The 27,904-nt window shown below is 59.4% G+C and overlaps 1 protein-coding gene across 6 annotated transcripts; it reads left to right on the top strand.

The window, feature by feature from the left end:
• On the top strand, positions 1–27,823 carry NDRG4 (NDRG family member 4). Of its 6 annotated transcripts, none has more exons than XM_080645854.1 (17): positions 11–101; positions 9,379–9,473; positions 10,991–11,035; positions 17,505–17,610; positions 17,814–17,934; positions 18,021–18,083; positions 18,717–18,777; positions 20,674–20,760; positions 20,833–20,889; positions 21,244–21,347; positions 22,549–22,605; positions 22,700–22,751; positions 23,270–23,317; positions 23,477–23,512; positions 23,615–23,666; positions 25,021–25,059; positions 25,787–27,823. In XM_080645854.1, exons 2-17 carry the CDS (start codon positions 9,402–9,404, stop codon positions 25,939–25,941), a joined length of 1,155 nt encoding a protein of 384 aa, XP_080501980.1. In that variant the 5' UTR covers positions 11–101; positions 9,379–9,401; the 3' UTR covers positions 25,942–27,823. The 6 variants fall into 6 exon arrangements, with proteins under 6 accessions (XP_080501981.1, XP_080501980.1, XP_080501978.1 ...); XM_080645852.1 differs by lacking the exon at positions 11–101 and adding an exon at positions 154–688; XM_080645855.1 differs by lacking the exon at positions 25,021–25,059 and having other exon boundaries at positions 1–101.
• The last annotated feature ends 81 nt before the right edge of the window (positions 27,824–27,904 follow it).

Raw genomic sequence — 27,904 nt, 5'->3', positions numbered from 1 at the left:
GCGGGGAGGGACCCCGGGCGCGGACACCTGCACCCGCGCGTCGGCGGCGGCGGCGAGGTCCTGTCCCCGCCTGGGCGTCTGTCTCGCTCGCATCGCCCTCGGTGAGTTGGCGCCGCCCTCGGCCCTTTTCCCTGGTCCCCTGGTCGCCCCGTCATTGCGGCCGCGGCCGAGCCTCCGCGCGCGACCCATCCCTGCGAGCCGGGCGTCCGGTCGCCGACGCGAGGGCCGCACCCTCTCCTCCGCACCGGGCTCTCCCTCCTCTCTTCCCAGCCAGACGCGGGGACCCGCAGGGCCACGATCCGGCCGCCGCCCGCGCCTCCCCCACCTCCATCCCGGGTGGCGGGGCCTCTTTGTTCCGCGGCGGGCGCACGGGCCCCTCCTGTCGCCGCCCGAGTGTCGGCGCACCCACCCCGCGCGCTCCCCCCGCCTCCCGGACTTCACCCCGACCAGGTGGCGGCGGGCGCCTTGGAGGGGTGCGCGGTCGTCCCATTGGTGGATTTTTAAAAGCGTTTTGGAGGGGGAGCGCGGCGGAGGGGGCGGCGAGAGCGCTCCTGGCTTGGCTGCTGCTCCCGCGGCGCTCGCGCTCTCGGGCTACTTGGCTCCGCGCCGCCCGCGATCCTCTCTCCTGAGCCGGCAGCGCCGGGCGCCGCGATGAAGCTGCTGGGACACAGGATCGAACTGCTCACAGGTACCGGCCCTCGCCGCCCTCCGCCGGCCTCCGCCCGCTGCCGTCCGGTTGGAGAGGGGCGCGGCGCCCGGGTTTGGGCGGCTCTGGCTGGAGCTGGAGGCGGGGGAGCGGAGCCAGCTGAGTCCCAGCCCGCGCGCTGCACGGTCCTGCGCGGAGCCCAGCCCCGCCCGACTCTGCTCTCGGTCCCCGGCGTCCGGCGGGTGGAGCGCGCGGATCCGGGCGGCCTCCTCGAGTCTCCGAGTGGCCGACCTCGAGTCGGGTCCCCAAAGGGGAAGGGAGCTCAGGGCCCCTGCCCTCCAGCCAGTGTGGCTCGGCCCCCTGAGACAGGGGCTCCCGACCGCGGCCTCTGATTCCCGCTCCCGGTGACAGCCTGCGCTCCTCTCGGAGTTTTCTGCCGGGAGGAGAGCCCAGCGCTTGGGAAGTGGGGAGCCAGGTGGACCCCGTGGCTGGGGACCCTCAGCCAGAGCCCCTTTGGAGGCTGAAAGCCACATGCAGGGCGCTGTGGCCGGAGGTCCCCAGAGGACACTGGGTGTGCCCGGAGGGGGAGGCAGGAAGGGCGGGGCCAGGGGGCCAGGGGGTTGAAGGGTGGGACACGCTCTCCGGGGCACAGGCGGCCTCTGTGGTGGGGCTGCGGAGAGACGGGGCAGGGGGAGGGGGAGGAAGGGAGCCGGTGCGGACCCCACCGGCCTGGCTGTGGAGGTGCTCCGTCACTGCCTCGGGACGGACAGAGGATTCCAGTCCATTCCTCTGCCTCCCGGGAGGCCTGGTCGCGTCCTCGCTGGCGCAGGAGAGCGGAGCGCAGGGCCCTGCTGGGAGAGGGAAGGGGCCGGGGCCGCGGCGTGGGGTGCGCTCGGGAAGCGGGCTGGAGTCCGTGGGGGCGAGAGAAGTAGAGAGATCTGAGCACGTGGCAGTGTTTGAACTGGACCCTAAAAGACAGGCTTTCTATTCATGGAGAGGGGGGTGGCAGGGCAGGCTGGGGGGTGGAGGGAGCCGCGGATGCAGAGGCCGGGGTGTGAGAGAGGCTTGGCCTGGGAGGGATGGGGAGTGAAGTGAGGCTGGAGGGCCAGGGGAGCGAGGGCCGGGGAGGTGCGGGGAGGTTTCAGGCGGTGCTTCGGCCCGCGGACTGAAGCGGCCGCGAATGCCTGTTAAGCCACAGTGACGGGTGCTCCTGTCCGCGGCAGGCTCACAGACAGGGGGCGGTGGGGGGCTGTTGTGGGAACTCTGGGGCCAGGTCCTCAGAGGTGCCCCATCTGAGCCCCGTTAGCCACGGGGCCGGCACCCCCTCCAACCCCTTGCCAACTTTTCCTTGTAGAGCTCCCCTGAGGCAGGCCTGCCACCGGATTTCAAAGGGAGCGCCCGGCCCGGCCAGCATGGCTCAGGGGTTGAGCATCGACCTACGAACCAGGAGGTCTCTGTTAGGTCCCCAGCAGGGGGCGTACAGGAGGCATTCCATCCATGATTCTCTGTCATTGATGTTTCTGTCTCCCTCACCCTCTCCCTTCCTCTCTGAAATCAATAAAAATATCTTTTAAAAGTGGGGGTGGGCTGGGGGGTGCAGCCCTGGCTGCTGAACTTGCTAATCCCCGAGGGGAAGTGTCTCTAACCGCATGGGTTTTGGGACCCTGGCATGCAGGACTGAACTCCTGGGTCCCCCTCCTGCTCTCGCAGCCGCAGAGGGCTGGGGGAGGAGTGCTCTCAGGAGGCTGTGCAGGGAGGGCTCCAGTGGAGTGCCAGGCTTTGGGGTCCCCCTTCAGTGTGGGGACCCTCATCTTCTGGGTCCAGGGCTCAGGGCCCTTCCTCCCTCATCAGACAGGTTCTAGCAGACTCTCTGCGCCCTCCTAACAACCTGCGAGGTGTGTGCTATTATTTCCTCCTTTTTACAGATAAAGAAAGGTTAAGTCACCACTGTCCTTGACCACAGTTGCCCTGGGAGACAGGGCATCTCCTCAGTCCCGTCTGTGGTTTTTGCAGCTTCCCCCCCCCCCCACCCCTTTAGCTCCCACCTGTCCCCTTCCCTGTCCCACAGATCTGGGTTCAAGCCCCAGCCCACCGCTGGCCCCCTGTGTGATTTCAGACAGGTGGCTTCACCTCTCTGACTTCAGTTTTCTCGTCTTCGAGGTGGAACTGTTGACCCCGCCCTCGGAGAGGTGGAGTGGCTCGCTGAGATAGCACAGGTGACACACCTGGCTGGGGCTGAGCCGGGTGGGCACCTCTTGGGCTTCGTCTCCCCTCTTTACAAATGTGTGGCCTGTGTCTCAGCAGTTAGATTTTTAGGAACAAAGATGGTTGAGCGTCGACCTAGGAACCAGGAGGTCAGTTCCCGGTCAGGAGAGTCTGCTAGAACCTGTCTGATGAGGGAGGAAGGGCCCTAGCCCCTGGTTGTGGACTCCATTCCCAGTAGGGGGCGAGCAGGGGGCAACTGATCAATGATTCTGTCTCATCATTGATGTTTCTCTCTCTCTCCCTTTCCCTTCCTCTCTGCAATCAATAAAAAATATATATTAAGGTGTGTATAGAGGTATTTGTTCAAGGATGGCTATCCTGGAGTTAATAGAAGAAAAAGAAAAACTGGAAATAATAACCTCCTAGAGGAGGTTAAATATAGGGTGTCCCCCCCCCAAAATGTATACACACACTTTGGATAATTATAAAGGCAGTGTTTATTAAAATACATTTCATTTTCAAAATTGAGCCAGCAGCTGTTACAGTGTGTATACGTTTTTTGGGACACCCTGTAGATTCCAGTGCCTTCACATCAGGGAACCCCAGGCAGCTGCGAATTTTGCTGCCAAAGTTATTTATTCACCTGAACAGATGTCCCCTTATGTAATTATAATGTCATAATAATGGTGATGGCAGCTCACGCTTACATGCATTTGCCATGTGCCAGGCACAGTCCGGAGTGCTTTCTATATATTCACTGACCATCATAACAACCTGTGAGGTGAGGTGAGGTGAGGTGAGGTGAGGTGAGGTGAGGTGAGGTGAGGTGTGTGCTATTATTTCCTCCTTTTTACAGATAAGGGAAAGGAGACACAGAGAGGTTAAGTAACTGGCTAAAAGTTACACAGACGGTAAGCAGCTGGCTGGAATTTGAACCAGGGTCTAAAAGATGTTTCCAAACAGTGTTTTGTTGCCCTAACTCTGTGGTCAGCAAACTGCGGCTCGCGAGCCACATGCGGCTCTTTGGCCCCTTGAGTGTGGCTCTTCCACAAAATACCACGGCCTGGGCGAGTCTATTTTGAAGAAGTGGCGTTAGAAGAAGTGTAAGTTTAAAAAATGTGGCTCTCCAAAGAAATTTCAATCGTTGTACTGTTGATAGTTGGCTCTGTGGATGAATGAGTTTGCCGACCACTGGCCCTAACTGGTTTGGCTCAGTGGATAGAGTGTCAGCCCACAAACTGAAGGGTCTCAGTTCGATTCCCGTCAAGGGCATGCGCCTTGGTTGCAGGCTTGATCCCCAGTAGGGGGTGTGCAGAAGGCAGCTGATCGATGTTTCTAACTATCTATCCCTCTCCCTTCCTTTCTGTAAAAAATCAAATAAAATATATTTTTAAAAAACCGGGTTTTGCTTTTCATCTTTTTCAGTGTGTAGATTAGCACTGGGAAAGGAGTCAACGGAGATAATAACAAAATGTTCACAGTGGTTTTCTCTGGTTCATAGGATTCTGTGTGCTTTTCACTTCTCTTTGCTCTTCTGTTTTTCTGACTTTTTCCAGTGAGCATGTATCACATGAAATTCAAGTTTTATTTTATTTTTTTAAAAACATATTGTATTGATTGTTTACAGGGAGGAAGGGGGAGGGAGAGAGAGTTAGAAACATCGATGAGAGAGAAACATCGATCAGCTGCCTCCTGCACACCCCCCTATAGGGGATGTGCCTGCAACCAAGGTACATGCCCTTGACCGGACTCAAACCTGGGACCTTTCAGTCCGCAGGCCGACGCTCTATCCACTGAGCCAAACCGGTTAGGGCCAGGTTTTATTTTTTAAAACCGAAAAGTAACAGATGGGTAGGGGAAGTGGTGGTCAGTGCTGGGGTTCTGATGAAGCCACCCCGTGGGAACTCTGAGGAAGAGCACACTCCCGGGAAAGGCTTCACTGCCAAAGGTCCTGGTGTCAGAGGAGCTGGGACTGGAACTGCGTGGAAAACACAGGCAGCAGCGACCTCCAGACAGAGGAATTCAGAGCCCCCCGCCCCCCCCTTCTGCCTACACTGTGTGAGGAGGCTTTAGGATACCTTAACAACGTACTATTTTCCTTTTAAAGAATTGACAAGAGTGGTAAATGCTTTTAAAAATCTAGGTCTAGCCCTGACTGGTTTGGCTCAGTGGATAGAGCATTGGCCTGCGGACTCAAGGGTCCCAGGTTCGATTCCGGTCAAGGGCATGTACGTTGGTTGCAGGCACATCCCCAGTGGGGGGGGTGCAGGAGGCAGCTGATCGATGTTTCTCTCTCATCGATGTTTCTAACTCTCTCTCCCTCTCCCTTCCTCTCTGTAAAAAATCAATAAAAAATATATTAAAAAAAAATCTAGGTCTGAAAGGGTCAAGTACAAACGAAAAGTAGAGTTCCAAAAAAGTTCTGAATCACTCATTCTGCGAGCAACAGTTCCGAAATGTACAAGGGATGAACAAATCAGCAAAAGTATTACGGAGACTGAGAACCACGTTTCTCATCCTGGGAGAAAACATTACAAATAAGGAAGAGGGGAAGTCAGACTCCACACTGTGGTGTGCAGTGGAATGAAAAGTATCAGCCCGGCTTGTTTCTTCCCAATCCGGGCCCGGCAGAGTGGCTCCCGCAAGGCAGCGTGGCGAGAGGAAGAAGGGCTGCTGCGCCATCAGCGAGGTGGTGAGCACAGGACACGCACAAGCGCATCCAGGGAGTGGGGGTCAGGAAGCATGCCCAGCGGGACTCGGAGAACTCAGATTTGCCCTGAAGGAGATGGGAACCCCAGGTGTGTGCATTGCCACCGGACTCCACAAAGCTGCCTGGGCCAAAGGAATAAGAAAGGTCCCGTTCGGGCCCTAACCGGTTTGGCTCAGTGGATAGACGCAGGGGTGGGCAAACTTTTTGACTCGAGGGCCACAATGGGTTCTTAAACTGGACCGGAGGGCCGGAACAAAAGCATGGATGGAGTGTTTGTGTGAACTAATATAAATTCAAAGTAAAGGAGCGGAGGGGAGAGCAAGAGAACCGGATAGAACAGCCGGATCCGGCCCGCGGGCCGTAGTTTGCCTACGGCTGGTTAGAGCGTCGGCCTGCGGACTAAAGGGTCCCAGGTTCGATTCCGGTCAAGGGCATGTACCTTGGTTGCAGGCACATCCCCAGTAGGGGGTGTGCAGGAGGCAGCTGATCGATGTTTCTCATCGATGTTTCTGGCTCTCTATCCCTCTCCCTTCCTCTCTGTAAAAAAATCAATAAAATATATTTTTTTAAAAAAAAGAAAGGTCCCATTCGGTCTCCAGGTGCCGTTGTCCAGAAAACGTGATGAGGATGAAGATTCCCTGAACAAGCTCTGTATGTTGGTTACCTATGTACCTGCCACCACTTCCAAAAATCTGCAGACAGTTCATGTGGATGAGAACTAACTGCTGATTGTCAAATAAAGGTATAAACCTGCAAAAAAAAAAAAAAAAAAAAAAGATCAATATAAATTCCTGATTTTAGAATCCATACAAATGGATATAGATGTGTGTGTGTTAGTATGCTCATAAATTTTTTCTTTTTAAAAATATATTCTTATTGATTTCAGAGAGGAAGGGAGAGGGAAAGAGAGATTAAAACAGCAATGATGAGAGAGAATCAAGGATGGGCTGCCTCCTGCATGCGCCCCACTGGGGATCAAGCCCACAACCTGGGCATATGTCCTGACCCCAGGAATCAAACCGTGACCTCCTGGTTCATAGGTTGATGCTCAACCACATGGGGCCAGCAGGCCATAGTGACTTTTTTTTTTTTTTAATATATTTTATTGATTTTTTAGAGAGAGGAAGGGAGAAGGATAGAGAGTTAGAAACATTGATCAGCTGCCTCCTGCACACCTCCTACCGGGGATGTGCCCGCAACCAAGGTACATGCCCTTGACCGGAATTGAACCTGGGACCTTTCAGTCTGCAGGACGACACTCTGTCCACTGAGCCAAACCAGCTAGGGCGTGACTCTTTTTAAATCATAACTTTCCTAGGCAGAAACTTCTCTGCCCCTCCCCCCATGGGAATGTCTGCCCTGGCCTCTTCTCGTGAGCCCCACGTATGACAGCCCCACTTCCCCACCTGCTGGGCCCCCGCTGCCTGTTTTCCATGGGCTGAGACATTCCCAGTTCTCTGGATTCTGAGGTTTCTCTCCAGCCCTCTTCCCTTGCGCCCTCCATCACTGGCCATCTGTCCCCGCACTGCCCTCTCTCAGCCCTTTACATAGCACCGTCCTTGGGGGCATGGTCTCCTGGGTGGTTTCAGAACAGGCCTGGGTGAGGACGGGGACACCCCAGTGCTGCCGGCAGTTAATGGAATTGGGTGCTCGGGGAGGCTGGCGGCTAAAAAAGTCCCAATGGGGGAAGTGTTTTCCAGGGCAGGACCCTTCTGTTACCCCCACCCAGATGGACGGCTGAGTGAGCAGCCCTCAGAAAGGATGGAAGAGAAAGGGGTGGGGGCGAGGGGAGAGAGGATGCTTTGCTAAAAATACCTCCCATCTGGATTGTGTTAACTGGTTTCCCAGGAAACCACTGGGAACCAAACGCTGGGGCATGGCGTGGGGACGCAGGGATCCGGGGGCCTGGGTGGGCGGCCTCCCTGCCTGGCCGCTGGGGACGAGGCTCTCCCAGGGGCTCCCCCGCTCTTCTCCTTCCAGGAGGCTGGGTGACGAGCAGCTCCCAGCCCAGCATCCGCATACCCCAACCCCACACTGGACTCGCGGGGTTGAGGCATTGAGGCGTCATCTTTGTACCGCTGCTCCGGAGAGCTGAGGCTCCGAGCTCCTGGCGGAGGGGAGGAAGCCCAGGAGGGCCTGGAGCTGCAGCCTGGTCTCGGGACAGCCCTGCCACAGAAACGGGGCCCCTCCCTGGGCTCCAGGCAACCACTGGGCCTTCCACAGGGAGAAGCCAACGCAGTGGGGTGGGCAGGGGTGGGCTGTGGTGGGGGACTGGGGTGCATCTTTGGACCAACCAGGCCTGCAACAGAAATACGTGCTCTTGGCTGGAATCGAACCCGTTACCCTTCAGTCCTCGAGCCAACGCTCTAACCATTGAGCAAACTGACTAGGTCTTGCTATTTTTTTTTTAATTGTTATTTTCCCTTGAGTTCAGATTCCAGGCTGCCGTTTTTAGTCTTCCACTGGAGATAATGCCTGTTAACTTGAGGATGTACATCCTCCCAGGCTTTTCTGGGGGGCTGTTTGTATTTCTCATAATTTGGATAACATTGTATGCTTTATAATTGCCTTTTCTGTTTATTGTGACACGCGCATTTCCCCATGTTAGTAAAAATCTTTTATAAGTCACTGACCCATCGTTTGTGCTAATACCCTATTCATGGACACCTAGCATCTTTCCGTTTTCCTCTCATTTTATAAATGGTGCTGGGGTGAGCGTTCCTACAGATCAAATCATTAGGTGCCCTCTCGGTCCCTTAAGAAATTTCTCCCAGGGAGAGGATTGCTGAGTCCAAGAGTATGAAACTTGTTAAAAAATATATATTTTATTGATATTTTACAGAGAGGAAAGGAGAGGGATAGAGAGTTAGAAACATCGATGAGAGAGAAACATCGATCAGCTGCCTCCTGCACACCTCCTACTGGGGATGTGCCCGCAACCAAGGTACATGCCCTTGACCGGAATCGAACCTGGGACCCTTCAGACCGCAGGCCGACGCTCTATCCACTGAGCCAAACCGGTTTCAGCAAGAGTATGAAACTTTTAAATAATTTTAATTCAACCTGCAAAGCTGCCCTCCGGCAAGATGTAGCCATTTACACACCCACAAGCAACATAAGGAAAGTGCCAGCTTCAGAATGCCTTAGCCAGCACTGCGGTCTGCCAGTTCCATTGGCCAGAATAAGGGGTCTATTTCTCATCTGCATTTCCTTAACTTCTAGTGAGCTTTCATGTTTTCTCACGTATTTATTGGCCAATGTTAATTTTTTAAAATATATTTGTATTGATTTCAGAGAGGAAGATAAAAACAGCAATGATGAGAGGGAATCATTGATCAGCTGCCTCCAGCACGCTCCCCCCCACCCCCCACCCCCACTCTGGGGATGGGGCCTGCAACCCAGGCATGTGACCTGACCAGGAATTGATCCATGATCTCCTGGTTCATAGGTGGATACTCAACCACTGAGCCATGCTGGCAGGGCAATGTTAGTTTTTTATGAATTTCTAGTTCATGTCCAGGGCCCCGGGCCAGGGAGGAGCCTGCAACCGAGGTACGTGCCCTTGACGGGAATTGAACCCGCACCTTTCAGGCCACAGGCCGATGCTCTATCCACTGAGCCAAACCGGCTACGGCGAAACATGCTTCAACTTTTAAGAAAACCAATACTACCGTGACATCCAGAGCCAAGCAGGGAGCCCTGCAGACGGAGCCTTGCTGCCCTGCGAAGTGCAGCTCCCGGGCCCGTGCTGGGAGCGTCAGGGCAGGGTCCGGGCGCCCCGCCACAGCAACCCCAACCTCGTCCTCCCCCCTCTCAGGGCTCCTGCTCCACGACGTGACCATGGCCGGGCTGCAGGAGCTGAGGTTCCCTGAGGAGAAGCCGCTGCTGCGGGGCCTGGACGCCACCGAGCTGGTGAGTCGCCCCCTCGCGGTCTTGGGGCGGAGATCGCCCCCTCGTGGCCAAGAAGAGAACCGCGTGTCTTCCCTCCGGTCTTGCCCCCCAGATCCTCCATGGGGCCATCCGCAGGCCAGGAACACTTAGGCCACCTGGGAGCCCAGTCCCCTCCTGGGGAGTGTCCGGCGCGACTGCCACCCAGCCAACCTCGCTGCGGCCCTGGCTGTCTTTGCGGCTGGGAGTCTCTTTTTTAAAATTTTAAATGTGTTTTTATTGATTTTGAGAGAGAGAGAGAAAGGGAGAGGAAGAGAGAGAGCAGCATTGATGTGAAAGCGAAACATCCATCGGCTGCCTGGGAGGCTCTTGAGAAGTGTTATCCCCATTTCAATCATGAGAAGAACACTGAGGCACAGAAAGGTTAATTCACTTGGCCAAGGTCACACAGCAATCAGGGGATGAGGCTGAACTTAACCCCTGGTTCTGGGAGGCCCAGGAGGGTACCCGCAGGGCAGTGCTGTGTCAGGCAGGGCACAGTGCTTCCCCACCTGCTGGGCCTTTCCTGCTCCCCAGCTTCTCTGCCTTTTCTGCGCAAGCTCTGAGGTTTGAGGGCAAGTATCACCAACAGTGTGCCTCCAGGGGCAGTGGGACCGAAGCAGTTGAGATGGTTATTTTGTCCCATGAGGCCCTAGGGTTAGATTCCGGAGTTATTTCTACTCTTTACTTCCATTGAGGTTTTCCCCCCTTGGGGAGAGTAGAAGAGAGAGGGAAAGACAGAGAGAAACATCGATGTGAGAGAAACACATCCATTGGTTGCCTCCTACACGAGGCCCTGACCAGGGTTCGGGCCAAGGAGGAGCCTGCAACCAAGGTACGTGCCCTTGACTGGAATCAAACCCGGGATCTTTTGGTCCACAGGCCGACACTCTGTGCCCTGAGCCAAACCGGCGAGGGCTCCCCCCTACTTTCTTGTGGTGAAGCCTGGCACGCTTCCCCTCCCTGCAGGGAAAAGCTGTGGGTCCACACTCATCGATTCCACACCTTGTGGCCTGTGGCTCGGCCTCTCGGAGCCTCACCCTGCCCTCCTGTCAAGGGCCATCTTCACATTTTCCATGAACAGGGAAATCGATGTGAGCAGCTGCTCACGGACTCCTCCGCCAGGCACGTACAGCCCAGCAGCCGGCCCTTGGGAAGCCCTGGGTCCCTTTTGTTAACATTAAGATGAATGGGGTCCTGGCCGAGGTGGCTCAGTTGGTTGGAGTGTCGTCCCATGCACCAGAAGGTCTCGGGTTCGATTCCCTGTCAGGGCGTATGCCTAAGTTTCGGATTCAGTCCTGCTCTGGTGTGTGCAGGAGGCAACAGATCCATGTGTCTCTCCCATATCGATGTTTCTCTCTCTCTCTCTCCCTTCCTCCCTCTCTTAAAAAAAAAAAAAAAAAAGGAATGGGGAACAGGAAGCTAGTCTGCTCAAAGCCAAGCCCATGTGGGCCCCTGGCCAGCCAGGGCCTAACGCCCACCCCCTCTGTTTGCTCCCACAGGAGAACTCTGACACCTTCCTCTTGGCCGAGGACACAGACTGGAAGGTAGGACTCAGCCACCTGATCTGGGGGACCGACCGCTGGCTGGCCCCTGGACCACCCAGCCTGGTCCCTGAGGCGGGTCACACCCTTCCATGTGCCTCAAGTGACAGGGGCTCGGCACTGAAGCCTCCAGGGCCACCCTCACTGTCTGCAGTGGCTCTGCCCCCTGTCCTGAACAGAAGGGGGAAGGGAGGCCTGGGGGAGTGAGGATGGAGACAGGAGGGAGGGATGCTGTCATCTGAATCAGCATTTTCCTCCAATGAAAGCCAGGCTGATGCTCCAAAATAGCTCCCTGTTTCCATGGCAGCTGTTGCCGGGACAACCATGTCCTCTTTAGCGTGATGCCAGATTCCCAGTGAAAACTGAAATTGCCCTTTGTTTTTATTCCTTCTCACCGTGATTTCACTCACTCAGCCAGTCATTCCTCCCCATTGAGTTCCGTAGTGGCCATTTAGTCCCGGGTCTCGGAAACCGTCTGGCAGCAGACACAGTGGGAGCCTGTCCAGTTCTGGGGCCCCGCTGGCCACCGACACACACTGAACCAGCTCAGACCCTTCTGGGCCCTTCCTCCTGGCTCGATGGAACTGCCCCCCCCTCCAGGCCTGGGCCTGACTTCAGTGTGGGTCAGTGTCCAAGCCCCAGGACAGCCCCAGCCTCGTGGTCTGCAAGGGTGACGTGGCGGTGGGGCGACGTGCTGGCTCCTCCCCAGACAGCAGCTCTGCAGCCAGGCTCCGCATCTGTGAGCCCAGCCTGGGTCACGAGCCCCTTCAAGGACGCAAGAGCGTGCTGGCACTCCAGTCCCCCAGGAGTTCCAGCTCCACATACAAAGGCCCTGGAGCTGGGAAGGACAGGAAGGGCTGGGAAGGAGGGAACAAACAGGAGACCTGGAGGGAGAGAGGGGAGGGATGTGGCCGTGAGATAGTGAGGCCCAGCCAGAGGTCTGGACAGGCATGTCCTCTTTGTCCTCCTGCCCCCGAGAGAGGGCGGGGATGTGTGGACCCCTCCCCAGGCGGGCGCCGGTGACATCGAACCCCAGAGCAGCCAGCCCCTGCCTCATCTTCCTCATCTGTAAAGTGGGAGTTAAGGAGATAAAAGGAACATGTGTAAAGCATTTGAGTAGATCCTGGCTTGTGGAGATATTCCAATACGAATTTGCTACTCTTTTTTTTAATTATTTCTTTTATTGATTTCAGAGAAGAAGGGAGAGGGAGAGAGAGATAGACACATCAATGATGAGAGAGAATCATTGATTGGCTGCCTCCTGCAAGCCCCACACTGGGGATCAAACCGGCAACCTGGGCATGTGCCCTGACCGGGAATCGAACCCTGACCTTGCGGTTCATAGGTCGATGCTCAACCACTAAGCACGCCAGCCGGGCGCATTTGCTACTCTTAATGATGCCCAGAGTGCTAAGGTGTTCGTAAGCTTCCTGATCCTTTCTCATAGGTTTGTGAGCATCATGTGTTACCTGTGCATAGTCACTGCTGTTTTCCCACTTACAGATGTGGAGGCTCAGAGAGGTTGACTGACCTGCCCAAGGTCACACAGCAGAGATGTGGCAGAACTATGTAGCAGGACTGGGTTCAGGTAGCAGGTCCAAAGTCTGCCTTGTTCAGCCACAGCTGCACAGTCTCCAGGGAAGGGGCCAGCAGTTTGGGAAGGCACAAGGACTGTCCCATTTCTTTCAGACATGGGCAGGGCCCAGGCAGGAGTTGGGGTCAGGTCCAGAGTGATGTATGCAACTTTTTCTCATTCTCATAGCAGCTCTGTGTGGAAGGCACAATTCCTGTTGTTCAGTTGAGGAGCCTGGGGCACAGGGAAGTTAACCCTTGCCCGAGGTCTCCCAGCTAGTGGGTGGGGAGCTGGGACTTCAGCTCAGGGCTGTGGCTGTGAAGCAAGTGGCTGAGCAGAAATGGGGCCACAGCTTGGAGTGGGCAGTGTCCAAGGTCAGCTTCTCACCTGAGTCCAAGGGTGGGAAGGCCACTCAGTGGTCAGACGTTGGAGCGGGCATAAGATGGGATGGGGACCACGGGGGAGCAGGGTTTGGTGGCAGAGAGGATGGAAGGCTACCTGTCCCCCACTTTGAGAAGCAGCTGGGAGGATCTTGTGGGCTGTGCCTTTGCAGCTGCCTCAGTGGCTGGAGCTTCTTCCTGTGTCCAAGTGGCTGCAGGGAACAGGGAGAATAGCCAGGATGTGAGGGGCCCGGGACACCCCGTTCCGCACCCTGGCTGCCCTGGGCAAACGCAGGGCCCAGTGCTCTGGGCCAGGCCTCCGAGCGAGAGGTCAGAGAGGGGGCAGGGAAAGTTCTCGGTGCCCGCCTCCCCCCCCCCCCCCCCCCCCCCGGCACAGGCATGCCTGGCAGGTGTTGACAGGTCACTAGGCACCCCGAGAAGGGAGGTAACTGCCTCCCCCAAGCAGCCAGCCAGTGTGCAGGCTGGGGCAAGTGGCGCGGTCCTTCAGCAAAGAGACAGAATGGGGGCACAGCGCCCAGCACCCCTCCCTGCTCCGCGGCTCCTTGTCCTTGGGCTCCCTTCTCTACCCCCTCGCTGGCCTATTTCCTCTTGTCCTCTGCTCTCCTTTGCTCCCCGTCTCCTCTGTTTCTCTACCTGCCCGTCCCTGGCTGCGCCCCACCCAAAGCCTTGTTTCTGGGGTGGGGTCAGGGCATGGGACCTGTGGTGGCTCATGTGTGCTGTTCCCCTGAGATCTGGGAGCCAGGCCCCATGCTGGGTGGGTCTTAGGGAGGTGGGCAGGACCTCAGTCCTGGCTGCAGGATGAGGGTGGGGATGGCAGAGCTGGTGTGTGCCCCACCAGACTCCTGGTCCTGCAATCTACCCAGGCCCCTGTGCCCAGAACCCCCTTTCTGCCGTGTGGACAGGCACTGGGTGTGCATGTGGGCAGCGTGGGGGCTGCCCTCGGGGAGACCCTGGGGGACGGGTGGAGAAGAGGGAGTGACTTCCCACATCCCCTCAAGGCTGTGGTCCAGGCCCTCCTGATGTGGAGGCTGGGCTTGGGGCCCCTCAGGCCCCTCTGTGCTCCCCAGGCTATAGGTCAAGGGCACACCTGTGCGGTCCATGAGAGGCTCGCAGGTACCTGACACAGGGACCCCGTGTGCGGTGGGCTGCAGCCCTCCGTGTGTGTCTGTGTTGTTAGGGGCGTCGGGATGCAGAGGCTGGGGACCATCCAGGATGATGCGTTGCTGGGGGTGGGGGTGAAACGGGCGCAGGGCTGGGTGAGCGAGGATCTCAGAAGCCAATGGGAGCCAGGTTTGTCTCCCGACAGCCAATCTGGAAGCGGGGGCTGCGGGCCAGCGAGTGGCTGATCCGAAACCCGGGGGGGAGGAGGGACTGGCCTAGGGCGGGCGGCTCCGCGTATAAATGGTGCGGCCCGGGCACAACGCTGCTGGTTTCCCGCTGGAGCCGCCCTGCCTCTGGACTCAGTGACTCAGGCCTTTGTTTGCTCTTCCTTGTGAGGCTGTCACCTCCCTCGGCGAGATGCCCGAGTGCTGGGATGGGGTGAGTGAGGGCTGCGGGGCGGGCAGGGAGTCCGGGAGGAGGGCGCATCCCCTGCCTCGGTCTGGTGTCAGCTCTGCCTGCAGCCGCCTCGCCTCGGGGAGAACCCGGCAAGGCCAGCAGGTGCTGGTCTCCCGCTGACCCCGGCCTGCGGAGCGACGGCAAGGGAGGGGGTAGCTGCCAGTCAGGGTGTGGGGGGAGGGCTGGCTTCTGCAGAAAACGCACTGGGCTGGGACTTGGCTGCAAGTCCATGCGGACGTGTGCCAGCGTGTGTACCTCTCCCGGACATGTGCCCTGCGCCTGGCACGTGCGGGGCTGGTGGCTGCCTGGCTCCTGGGACCACCTCAGCCCTGGGGAGGGCTGCGTCCCTGCGCGTGTGCGGTGTCCGTGCGCGCGGGTGTCTGTGAGCGCAGGCGTCCGCACTCCCGGCCCTGCGGGCTGTCTTGTTTGGGTGGCTGCACCTGCAAACCGCAGCCTCTTCCTTTCTTAGGAGGCGCACGCAGCCGCTCCGTGGCCCCCAGGGCGCTGCAGGGAGGTCTGGGCCTTGTCAGACCGGGCCTTGAGGCCGGGTCCCTGCAGGGGCGGGGGGACGCGGAGAGGTCAGAGGGGTGGTAGTGCCTTATTTTGGGGGTGGGGGGAGGCAACGGCGTCCCCAGGTGGGCTCCAGGGCGCTTCCTCCCCCCTGGCAGCAGTGCCCAGGAGTGAGGGGAGACAGGGGCGCACGGCTCCTCCACCCCCGGCCCGGGCTGGCCTTGCCTGGTCCTTGGACCACCGCTCGCTCGCACCCAGACAAGTCGCAGCACGGCCGGGTCTGCGGAGCGATTGATGCGGGAGACTGGGAATCGCAGGAGCGCTCCCACCGCCCCGCACCACGCGCACTGAAATGCAGCTCCCAGGGCCGCAGCCTTCAAGGTCAAGGGCGAGGGGAGCCGCGCAGGCCGAGGGGTACCGGCTGCCGCAGCGCCTCCCGGGGCGCCCACCTGGGGGCGGGGTGGTGACGTCACCAGGAGCCAATGGGAGAGCTCCGTCCTGGGTTGGGGGCTCCGAGGGTGTCGGGCTGCCGCCCTTGGGGCGCCCGCTGTGTGCAGCCCGCCTCTCCCCGCCAGACTGGGAGCTCGGCTGGGTCTGATCTCCTGGGTGGGCGGGAGGGGGCAGCCAAGGGTACCTACCGGGCTGCGCGGGAGCTCCCCTTCCCGCCCCCCTCCATGAGCCGAGGCCCCGGCGGTGTCCCTGTCCCTGGGGAGCTGAGCCTCAGTGGGGCAGGCTCTGCAGCGGGCCGGGTCCAGCCGCCCGGGGATAGTGATGGGGAGGCCACACCGGGGCTGGGAGGGGACAGGCGCCCCCTCACTTGCACCCACAGACTGCCTGGGTGTGAAAACTGCCGCCCCGCGCCCCGACTTGTGCCTGGAAGGGCGACAGTGACCCGTGCGCTCAAGAACTGCCCTTCATGCCGCAAGCGCATTGCAGCTCTTGTTCAATGGACTCCCCTCCTGCCCCTAGCCCCGCCCTGCACGGGGGGCACCCCTCCAGCCCTCCACCCCTCCTGCCCCCCACCCCACCCTCTAGAGCTGAGGGGTGGGGAACTGGGGGTACAGTATGGCCGAGTCTCTCCGCTCACACTTGATCTCAGAAAAGGCAGCCTCCGGCTTACCCGAGGTCTGCACCTGGCAAGGCCTGCCCTCCCTCTCCGGCCTTGACCTTGGGCACGGCATCTCTCCTTTGCAGCCTTGGTGTGGTCCTCTGTGGCTTAGGTCCCTGTGAGCTTGCAGCGTGTCCAGTCAGTGGTCAGTGAGCAGGAAGTGTGGCTTGTTGGTGGTCCTGAGGGAGGACAGGCCTGGGACCGGGGAGGCTGTGGTGAGCCTGGGCCCACCCAGAGGGTGACAGGGTGTCTCTAACAGGACCTCACAGCAGAAGGGTGGCTCCCAGGGTGTGGCCTTCGGCCGAGGGGCTGGCACCACCTTGTCACTCCCCGCTGAGCTCAGGCCCGAAAGGCCAGTCCCCAAGAAGCTGTCTCCTCCCTCCCGAGTCTGTCCCTTTCCTGTCGGGGGAAGGAGCTTTGGTTTTTTTGAACCTAAGTGCCCACCACCTGCAGACCCCTGGCACACAGTAGGTGCTCAGTCATGTGCTGTTTACTTCCTGTCCTGGCCCGAACCCCACCTCCAGCTCAGTGGCCAGCTCCAGGGCTCCCGCGGCCGGGCAGGGCCGTGTATGCAGCTCCGGCTGCCCCCTGGGGAGTCTCCCCCTTCAAGGGCCAAGAGTGACCGGCTCCTCCCAGGCCCAGGACAGCCCAGCCCAGCCGCCGCTTTCTGGGCGTTCTGCTCTCCAAGTGCTCAACACCCGCAGACACGAGCTTCTTCAGCTCTCAGAGTCCCTCCCAGAGGGCTGGGCCGGGGCACAGAGAAGGGGTGAGCCTGGCCCAGAGTCACGCAGTAAGGGACAGAGCAGGTCCCCAACACAGCGCAGGGAGGGGCTTCACGGTGGAAGGAAAGGCTGGAGCAAGAGCCTGCAGGTGTGGGCGTTGGTGGTTAGAGGACTGAGGACTGCGGGTAACTCCCTGAGCAGCAGCCCTTCCGGGCTCCTAGTGGGGGAGGAACAGGTGAGGGTGGGCCTCGGGTGGGGGTTGTGGGGGGCAGAGCTATCCTAGGGAGATGGGGAAAGGGGCCTCCCTGGACCCCGGAGGCCAGGGCCTGGGCCTCGACAGCTCCCCGACTGTCTAGTTTGCAGAGGGGACCAGGACTTTCCCACCCATTGTCCCTGTGCCGGACACCCTGCCCTGGGGCCCTGGGAAGGGTGCTCTGTCTGCTATGTCCTCTTTGCCTCTGTGGTGAGAATGTGAGGTCCCGCCCCGTGGGGCCTGGAGGCCGGACCTCAGGCCCAGCAGCTCCAGGCTGCTCCCAGCCCTTTCCCCAGAAGAGCCAGGAGCAGGGACCGCCCAGAGCATCTTCGCTCTCTCCCTCTCCAGGAACATGACATTGAGACGCCCTACGGCCTTCTGCACGTGGTGATCCGGGGCTCCCCCAAGGGGAACCGCCCGGCCATCCTCACCTACCACGATGTGGGCCTCAATCGTAAGTTGCCCCCCCCGCCCCCGGCCTCACCCAGCCATTCCCCACCTCAAATGTGCCAGGGGAGCGAGGCCTGCCCTCCTCCCCGCTGTAGGTCCCCACACACTCAGCTCTGTGTCCTTAATCACTTGGGCCTTGGTTTCCCCACTGGACCTCGAGGCTGATCACCTCTGCCCCTCCGCTCAGCCACAGGTGTGTCTTTGCAGACAAGCTGTGCTTCAACACCTTCTTCAACTTTGAGGACATGCAGGAGATCACCAAGCACTTCGTGGTGTGCCACGTGGATGCGCCCGGTCAGCAGGTGGGGGCGTCCCAGTTTCCTCAGGGGTAGGTACCCGAACCCCCCCTCCCCGGCTCTCCCCAGCTCTGCGCCCCAGGCCACACCTGGGCCTGACCTCCTGCCCCTCTCACAGGTACCAGTTCCCGTCCATGGAGCAGCTGGCCGCCATGCTCCCCAGTGTGGTGCAGCACTTCGGGTGAGTCCTGCCCACCCCGTCCCTGTGCCCACCGCCGCCACACGGCCACCAGGCTCTGGCTGGGGTCCAGGGGTGCCCACCGCCATCATACGGCCACCAGGCTCTGGCTGGGGTCCGGGGGGTGCCCACCGCCGCCACACGGCCACCAGGCTCTGGCTGGGGTCCGAGGGGTGCCCACCGCCACCACACGGCCACCAGGCTCTGGCTGGGGTCCGAGGGGTGCCCACCGCCACCACACGGCCACCAGGCTCTGGCTGGGGTCCGAGGGGTGCCCACCGCCACCACACGGCCACCAGGCTCTGGCTGGGGTCCGAGGGGTGCCCACCGCCGCCACACGGCCACCAGGCTCTGGCTGGGGTTCAGGGGGGTGCTCACCGCCGCCACACGGCCGCCAGGCTCTGGCGGGGGTCCAGGGGGGTGCTCACCGCCGCCACACAGCTGCCAGGCTTTGGCTGGGGTCCGAGGGCTGTGAGTGGGGTCTGCTCGGATGACATTTAGGGGATATGGCACTGCTGGCCCTAGAGCAAGCATGTCAAACTCAAAGGCTAACACGGGCCAAATAAGCAAGGCATGTGGCCCCTGGGCCTCGAGTTTGACGTGCTTGCCCGAGTGAACATCCTCGCTCTCCTGCAGGTTCAAGTACGTGATTGGCATCGGCGTGGGAGCCGGAGCCTACGTGCTGGCCAAGTTCGCAGTGAGTTTCCCCTGCACACCCCACCCCCCACCCCAGGGCTGGTCTTCGTGGGGCGGCCCTTCAGCCCAGTGACTTCCCTGCTCTTCCTTCCTTCTGCTCCGCCTCTCCCCCCTTCCTCTTCACTTGGAAAAGCCTTTTCTTCCCCTTCGTCCCTAAGGAAACTGTTTGTTAAGATTACTTTTTCACCCTGGCTGGTTTTCTCAGTGGTTAGAGCATCAGCCCTCGGACTGAAGGGTCTTGGGTTTGATTCCCAGTCAAGGGCACGTACCTCCATTGCAGGTTCAATCCCTGGCCCTGGTTGGGGCTCGTGCAGGGAGACAACCAATCTCTCTCTCTCTCTCTCTCTCTCTCTCTCTCTCTCTCTCTCATTCTTTCTCTCCCCGTGACCCTCTCTTCCACTCTCTCTAGAAGTCAATGGAAAAAAATATCCTGGGGTGAGAATTTTTTTAAAAAAGGTTACTTTTCCCATACATTTCCTCAAGAGTATAAACCGTAACTTGCTTAACTATTATCTAAAGCCAAAATTTCTGTTATCAGCAAACTACACAACTAATTGCTCTAGCCACAAGATAAGGATTATCCTAATCACTCATCCACCAATTAGGGTAATATTTAAACATTTAAACCAGTCCTGTTTCAACCAGAATTTACACTTATGTTCAGTTGGCGAGGTTTTAATGAAAGTCACATTTCAAAAACATCGTGTGGGGTAGGAGCCACAAACTTTTCATCCCTAAAAACAAAAACTTCATTTTCAGGATCCAAAGGATTTCTTTCTTCCAAAGAAATGACCGAGTATTTTCAACTCTCGTTTTAGTTCCAACACTTAACACATTTTGTTAACTGTAGGCCAGGCCCTGCCACCCCACACTTGACATCACATGAGTATTGGATGCAGATGGCCCCCTAAACACGGGCAAATGGTGGGACAGAAAATGTGGGTCCCACGTCTAACAAAACAGGCTTCGGTTCCATATAATCAACATCACTAGGGCTTCCTTGTCTATAACCGCAAAGAAAAAAAGATGTTTTATTGAAAATGTTTAATCCTCAGTGTTTTTTTAAAATATATTTTTATTGATTTCAGAGAGGAAGGAAGAAGGAGAGACAGAAACATCAATGATGAGAGAGAGTCATTGATTGGCTGCCTCCTACACAACCCCACTGGGGATTGAGCCCACAACCCGGGCATGTGCCCTTGACCGGAATCCAACCTGGGACCCTTCAGTCCACAGGCCGATGCTCTTATCCATTGAGCCAAACCGGGTAGGGCTGATCCTCCATTTTATAACAGCAGACTTTCCAACGATATATTGAAAGGGGTGAAAACAGTGATATAGCCCAGCTGGCATGGCTCAGTGGTTGAAAGTCCTCGAACTATGAACCAGGAGGTCACAGTTTGATTCCCAGTCAGGGCACATGTCTCCATTAAGGACTTGATCCCCAGTAGGGGGCGTGCAGGAGGGGGCCGATCAATGATTCTCTCATCATTGGTTTTTTTTCTCTCTCTCTCTCTCTCTCTCTCTCTCTCTCCTCTCTCTCTCTCTCCCTCCCTCCCTCCCTCCCTCTCCCTCTCCCTCTCCCTTCCTCTCTGAAATCAATAAAAATATACTTTATTTTTTTTTAAAGTGATATAGGCATAGATTCAAAATAAATCCAGGAACTTTGAAAGCTCCCGGAGGGCAGGCTGAAGTGGAGCCACGCAGGTCCCCAGCTCTCAGGGTTGGGTCGTCAGTGGCATCTTGAAGCTGTTACTGAGCGTGTCCTCCTCCTCAGACCCTCCCCACCCCCTGGGAGAGAGGCAGGGCCGGAATTTCACAGCCTGACTAGTGGGTGGGAAGTTCGGGGCTCCCTGCCCGTCCCGCTCCCCCAAGCCCTGTCTTCCTTTCCCGACAGCTTATCTTCCCCGACCTGGTGGAGGGGCTGGTGCTGATGAACATTGACCCCAACGGCAAGGGCTGGATTGACTGGGCCGCCACCAAGGTGAGTGTGGTCCCCCTGGCAGGGCGGGGGCGGTGAGGGGCGGGCTCACACTGACCCCACCTTGGCCTGCAGCTCTCGGGCCTCACCAGCACTTTACCCGACACGGTGCTATCCCACCTCTTCAGCCAGGTAAGGGCGTGGGACCACCTCACAGGAGTGGGGCTGGCCGGGCAGGGGGTCTCGGGGGGCCTCACAGCTGCTGAAGGGCCCGGTTCTGCCCCTCCCAGCCGGGCAGGAGGAGGGCAGGGGGTTATGCGGCATCGGACCTGCCTCGCTCTGTCCTCTGCTGTTGGCCATGAGGCTGGGGCCCCTGAAAGACAGGTGTGGGGAGACCCTCCAAAGCTCCGTGGAGCCTCCCCTCCCCTTTTTGGGTCCCGCCTCCCACCTTGGGGGGTCTCCACCTGCCCCCACCCTGCCAGGAGCGGCCCCCTCGGAGCCCGCGTCCCCATCCTCGCTCTGTCTGTCCCGTCCGCTCGGGCCCAGGAGGAGCTGATGAACAACTCAGAGCTGGTGCAGAGCTACCGGCAGCAGATCGGGAACGTGGTGAACCAGGCCAACCTGCAGCTCTTCTGGAACATGTACAACAGGTGTGGGCGCGGGGCTCAGGCCCGGGACCCCTCAGTACAGGCCAACACCCCCTCCCCCCCCAAGAGGCGCAGGCAGACGGGCCACACCGTCCCCAGGGTCAGGTGAGCAGTGACTCCTTCGAGTCACTGCTTGCCCAGGGTCACCCCCGTGAAGGGCAGAGGGAGCAGGACTTCATTCCTCCTCCTCCCTGGGCATGGCCGGCGGGAGCCATGAGGATGTGGGGACATCCCGAACCCCACACCTGAGCCTGGCGTGTACATGGGAGGAGGATGGATGGTCTTCATGCTGTGCTTCTTGTAGCCCCTTTGGGGGGTTGCCCGGCAGGGAAGTGGCCAGACCCCCTACTCGCCACCTTCCCTTCTCACGGACTTACTAAGCCCAGCTGTGCAGGGCAGGGAGGATCCATACTTACTAAGCCCAGCTGTGCAGGGCGGGGAGGATCCGTACTTACTAAGCCCAGCTGTGCAGGGTGGGGAGGATCCGTACTTACTAAGCCCAGCTGTGCAGGGCGGGAGGATCCGTACTTACTAAGCCCAGCTGTGCAGGGCGGGGAGGATCCGTACTTACTAAGCCCAGCTGTGCAGGGCGGGAGGATCCGTACTTACTAAGCCCAGCTGTGCAGGGCGGGGAGGATCCGTACTTACTAAGCCCAGCTGTGCAGGGCGGGAGGATCCAGCTGTGCAGGGCAGGGAGGATCCATACTTACTAAGCCCAGCTGTGCAGGGCGGGGAGGATCCGTACTTACTAAGCCCAGCTGTGCAGGGCGGGGCGGATCTGTACTTACTAAGCCCAGCTGTGCAGGGCGGGGCGGATCCGTACTTACTAAGCCAGCTGTGCAGGGCGGGCGGATCCGTACTTACTAAGCCCAACTGTGCAGGGCGGGGCGGATCCATGGAGAATGGGAGGCCCACATCCCACCGCACAGGTGGCGCTCATCCAAGCAGCACTTAGGGGGGTGGGTGGGGCCCAATTTGAGAGCCCCCCTCCCATGAGTTTGGGTGTCTGGGAAGAAGTTTGGGGGTCACACATGAAGGGAGCCCTGAGGCCCCGATTTATGCAGCGCAGCCCAGGCCTCCAGGGATGTGGGGCCCTAATTGCCACGGTTGGGGGATGGGGTGGGATGGGATGGGATGGGAGAGGGCTGGGGAACACCCCCATCCGGTCCTGGAGTGACCATTCTGCCTCCCCCTCTCCCTGCAGCCGCAGAGACCTGGACATTAACCGGCCTGGGACAGTGCCTAATGCCAGGACCCTCCGGTGAGTGCCCCTCGCCCTCCAGCCTGCCCCTGCTGCTCCCGCCTCCCCCGCAGCCTTCCCCAGGCCACACAACCCTTCCCCTCTGTGTCCGCAGCTGCCCCGTGATGCTGGTGGTCGGGGACAATGCGCCCGCTGAGGACGGGGTGGTGAGTGAGGGACTGTGCTCCGACCCAGGGTGGGGACAGGAGAGAGGGGGCCGCTGGGCTCTGGTCAGCGGCCAGTCCTTGACCCAGCCCAGGACACCTCAGGGACAGGGGGTGGTGGGCTCTCGTCCTCCTTCCCCACATGCCAGGCCTCCCCACCTGCCCCACCCCCTCCTTCAGCTGAGGGAGGCCTGGAGGCCTAGGGGAGCTGGGCCAGGGCCAGGCCACCTCCCCACCCCAGGAGTGCGACCTCCGTCTCCTCCCACTTGAGGCCAGAGACTAAGACCTCTCTTCGCTCTAAAATGTGGGCCCTTCTTTATGGAACAAGTCATTCCTGACCATGTCTGCACCACTGCGTGTGGGGACCGTGTGGCCTCTCCTGTCGGAACCCTGGGAGCAGGCAGCCTGGGGCTTCCAAGCTCTGGGGAGAGAACTTGCATTAGCACTTGGGGCCGGGGGCTCCCCAGGCCCCCCAGGGACTGGGTCCCCTCACTCGGCTGCATCTGGCTCCTCGTCCTTAGGTTGAGTGCAACTCCAAACTGGACCCCACCACCACGACCTTCCTGAAGGTGAGACCCTCCTCCCCAGCCCTGGGCCCAGCCTCAGAGAGGCCTGCCTAGCGTCCCGGCCAGGCCGGTGTATCTGGTCAGCCGAGCCTGTCCAGGTGTGTGGGGGCCAGGCTAGGCTTGGGGTGACCCTGCTCTGCTCACTCTCCTCTCTCCCTGCAGATGGCAGATTCTGGGGGGCTCCCGCAGGTCACACAGGTGAGACTCAGCCCTCCCTCCCTTGCCTAGGCTGGGGTGGGGGACCTCCTCCCACCCCCAATCCTAGACAGCCAGCCAATCATGTGCCTGTCCCCCCTGCAGCCCGGGAAGCTGACTGAAGCCTTCAAGTACTTCCTGCAAGGCATGGGCTACAGTAAGTACCCCGGCACCCCGCCTCCCAGCGACCCACAGGCAGCAAGGGGGCCGGCACCCAGCCTGTGGGCAGGGCGCCCTGGATGGGGGCCTGGGTGCTGGGTCTCTCTCTCCACACGCCCCCCTGCTGCCAGGGCGTCTTCACCTCCATGACCCGCTCTCCTGGGCCCTGGGGAGGCTTTGGGCACCGTGGCACCGAGTCCCGCCGGGGAGGCCTGCCTGAAGGTGTCATACACCCAGCACCCAGGGCTTAGTCACCGCTGGGAGATGGGCACAGAAGAGCGGGCTTGGAGTCTGGGCCGGGGAAGGCACATGGGCCACGTGGGTGTCGGGAGAGCTTCCCAGCAGCACCCGGCCTGGGCCTGAGCCCCCGGGGCTGGGAGAAGAGGTCCTCTCCCCGAGGGCAGCTGGGCCTGGGTGGCATTCTGAACATCCTGGGGTGCAGGGGCTGTGGGCAGCACTGGCCCCCGACGCGCCCCTCCCCCATTCTGTCTCCAAACCCCCCTGTGCTCAGATCCAGACTGCACTTGTGAGCCCCAACATGCACACGCACATACATACACACACGCACGCGCGCACACACACACGCACCTCCTCCACCCCTGCTGCACACACCTGGCTCCTGGTGGAAGCAAACTTCCTCTCCCCGACGACTTTTTGTTCCTCTCCCTGAAGTTTTGTTCCTCTGGGCCCGGGGCGGGGGGGGGCGGGTGGTGAGGGGGGAGGACAGGCCTGTGTGGGGAGGGGACGGATCCCCATCCAGGGACAGCTCTCCCTCCGGCCCCAGGGGCCTGGCCTCTGAGAAGTAGGCAAGGAGGCCAGGCAGGGAGACAGCAGGACTCAGCTGGAGCCTGGAGCCTGGAGCTCGGAGCATCCAGTCAGCATCTGTGGGATGGGGGGATGGGCAACGCCTGCCAGGGCCCGGGGAGAAATGCCACCAGCCATCCAAGAGCTGGGTGGGACTTGGGAGGTCCTGCAAGCCTCCCCGTTCTGTCCCTGGGGGGCCTGAGGCCCAGCAGAACGGTGAGGGCGCTGGGACAGATATGGGCCCAAAGGCCTTGCTGACATGAGCCCCTCAGTGCCGGAGAGGCTGGGGGGTGCGTGGTGAGCAGTGCCCCCTGCTATCGGCGCCCCCAGGGCCAGGCTGAGGTCAGCCTGTGCTGTGTGGTTCCCTCCCTGGCTGCTGCGCGGTAGGAGGGCAGGAGTGGGCTCCCTGAGGCCATGGCCCTGCTTCCAGCCTTTAGCCTGTCCTCCGTCTCCTCTTCGGTCCATCTCGCCCCTTGCCTCTGGGACCCCGCTCCTCACCGTGTTCTGTCTCCCCTCCCCGCCCCTCCCGGCTCTGTCTTCTCTCTCAGTTGCTTACTTGAAGGACCGGAGGCTGAGTGGAGGAGCAGGTAGCCCTGGAGCCCCTCCCCTGATGCATGGCCCGCCCGGGCGCCCGCTCCTCCCTCTGGCTGCGCTGAGCCAGCGCATCTCGCTGTGGTCTGGAACCTTCCCGTGTCCCGCTCGTGCGCAGATCCTGGGTGGCCCGGGCTTTGCCCCTTTTTAGGGCTCTGGATTGGCTGGGCTCTAGGGAGCCGTGGGCGGTGTGCCTTCCGAGCTTTGGCAGCTGGAACCAGACCCTCCCGAGGGCGGGCCCAGGCCCGGCCCGGCCCGAGCTGAACAGGTGGCCAGATGAGTGAGGAGGGCTGAGTCTTGCTTGTGAATCTCAATGAGGCAGAAATGGGATTTAGGGCAGTTTGTCCTCCTTTGCAGAATCACCCCACTCTCCCAGCCCCACCATCCTCTCAAGGCAGGCCACGCTGAGATAATGCCCCTGCCTTCCCCCAGCTCAGGGAGAGCTGGTCAGCTCCCACCCAACCTGGCCTTGTCTCGGGCCAGCTGTGGCGAGAGGGGCCTGCTGGCATCTGTGGACCCTGCCCCGGCCCCGGCTCGTTCACTGTCGCTGGCTGCATGCCTCAGGCTGGCAGAGCCGACGCCAGAGCCCCGGCTTGGGACGGGCCTCTGTGCCATCGGAAGAACGGGTCTTGCTGGCCGCTTTGCTTGCGTGAGTCCTTCTCCCGCCTGTGGTGCCCAGCCCTGCCCGCTGGCCCTTATGCCCGACTCCACCTCTGTCCACAGTGCCCTCGGCCAGCATGACCCGGCTCGCCCGCTCTCGGACCGCATCCCTCACCAGCGCCAGCTCGGTGGAGGGCAGCCGCCCGCAGGCCTGCACCCACTCGGAGAGCAGTGATGGGCTGGGCCAGGTCAACCACACCATGGAGGTGTCCTGTTGAAGCCCTGGTCCCCTGAAGATGCCACGTGCCCCCACCCGCATCGAGGTCCCACTGCCACCCTCGCGCCCACCGGCTCCTTTTGTTTTGTTTCTTTCTGTGAGGGCGAAGGGAGGAAATGGGGTTACAGCTCTCAGATGCTACAGCAGAACAGTCTCCAGGGGGTCCCCAGGCCCCACCTCACTAACCTTGTTGACCTGGCTAACTTGGGCCCTTTCTGCCAAGTCCCGCCAGCTAAGGAAGGCTGAGTCCCTCCCGGGCCGGGATCCAGGATAACCTCCTGGGTTAAAGAAAGAGCACGGGATGACCCCTTGGGCAGGCAGGCAGGTTGAAGGTGGGATGCAGTTGTGAGGCGATGGGTGCAGCTCAGGCACTGGCATGAGAACCAGGAGAGGCAGCAGGGAGCCCTGGAACACCCCCACCCCCACCCCAGCTCCCACCAAGCACATCCGATTCTGTCTCATAGCACATACGACAATCATCTGAACAGTAGCCACAAGGGGGCGCTCCTACAGGCCTCTTTTGCTGGTACTGCAGGGCCAGGCAGGCAGGGGCCAGGCAAGCATGGGCGGAAGGGCATTTCTCTGTCCAAGGAAAACAAAACAAAGGACCTTGAGGGCAGGAACCCCACAGGCTGTCTCTTCCAGCTCACACACTCCGTCACCGCCTGGCCCTGGCCCATGTCTGCGCCAAGGCCCCCAAACAGGAAGTCTCCTGGTCTTCCACCTCCACAGGGACTGACTTGGGGCTGAGGTTAAAGGCTGGGATAGCCAGTGAGGGCTGCGTGTACCCCTGCCTGCCTTTGGGAGCCAGCCTGTGGCCACAGGTGCCAGTGGCTGGAAGTCCCATAGATCCCTTTTTTGCCCCCGGGTTCCATGAAGGACAGTGTGGCCAAGGCCGCCAGAAACATGGTATTTCTAGGAAGAGTTCTGGTTAGAGTTATGCCAGCATTTCGCCTAGGCATCCCTAAGGAAGGAGAGAGAGTTTCTGTAGAACTGGTCCAGGGTATCAAGACGTGCGCAGGCCCCATCCCATCTCAGCCTGTGGCGTGGCTTGGGCTGGGGCTTTGCTAGATCCTGGGGTAGGAGGGGAAGGTTCCTGCCGTGAACAAGGACCAGGCAGAGGAGAGAGGCTCCCCACACACCCTGCCCCCTCCTGCCACCTGAAGCCCAGGACTGGGCCACATATTTCCCATCCACCTCCTTATCAGGTAGAATCTCTGGGCCCAGAAACCAGAAGCCATTTGTCTCAGAGCCTGAATCAATTGCCACAAACCCCCAAACGAGTAAAAGGAAAGGGGAGAGAGCTATGAAAAACGGAGGGCCGGGGTGTGTACCAGTATGTTGGGGAGGAGGGTGTGCTCTGAGGCTGGGAGGATGCCCATATCCACGTTTCCTCTGCACACATCCCCCCACCCCCCAATAATCTTAAGCCATTGCTAGACTTCTCTAGAGCCTGGTGGAGTGTTAGTCTGTCCCCAGTTCTATTCACTCACGTGCTTCTTTTGAATATCGAATGTGACCGTTTGAAAAGCTGGTAGAATTAATCCCTCTTACTGTAGATAGTGCTGCAAGTTGGATTTCTCTTGTTTTGCTGTGTTCTTTCAGATGACATATCTATAAATATCTATACATTATATATATATGTATGTATGTATATTGGGTCCTCCTGTGTGTGGTTTCCATCGGAGGTTGTCTCTTCTTTGGTCAAAGTGAACTTTTAATGGAGTTTATTATTTTCCTCTCTGTACAGGGTGGAGAGCCTAATTTTGTGTATTCTAGTGGCTAATGAGACTTGGAAATGACAAAATGTAAAACAAGTAAAAACCCTTGTCAACATAGAAAGAGTTAACTGTGCTGAAAACTAATAAAGAAACTAAAAAGAATTCGGGTATGGTGATGTCACGCCCACCGTGGGGATCCTTGGAAGAGACAAAGTTTAGGCTGGCAAAGCTGATGCTTATGGG

This window comes from Plecotus auritus (genome assembly GCF_963455305.1).
Source record: "Plecotus auritus genome assembly, chromosome: 10".
Taxonomy (NCBI): Eukaryota; Metazoa; Chordata; class Mammalia; order Chiroptera; family Vespertilionidae; genus Plecotus; species Plecotus auritus.
Note: the sequence above shows the minus strand (reverse complement) of the source record. Positions and strands in the feature narration are given on the sequence as shown.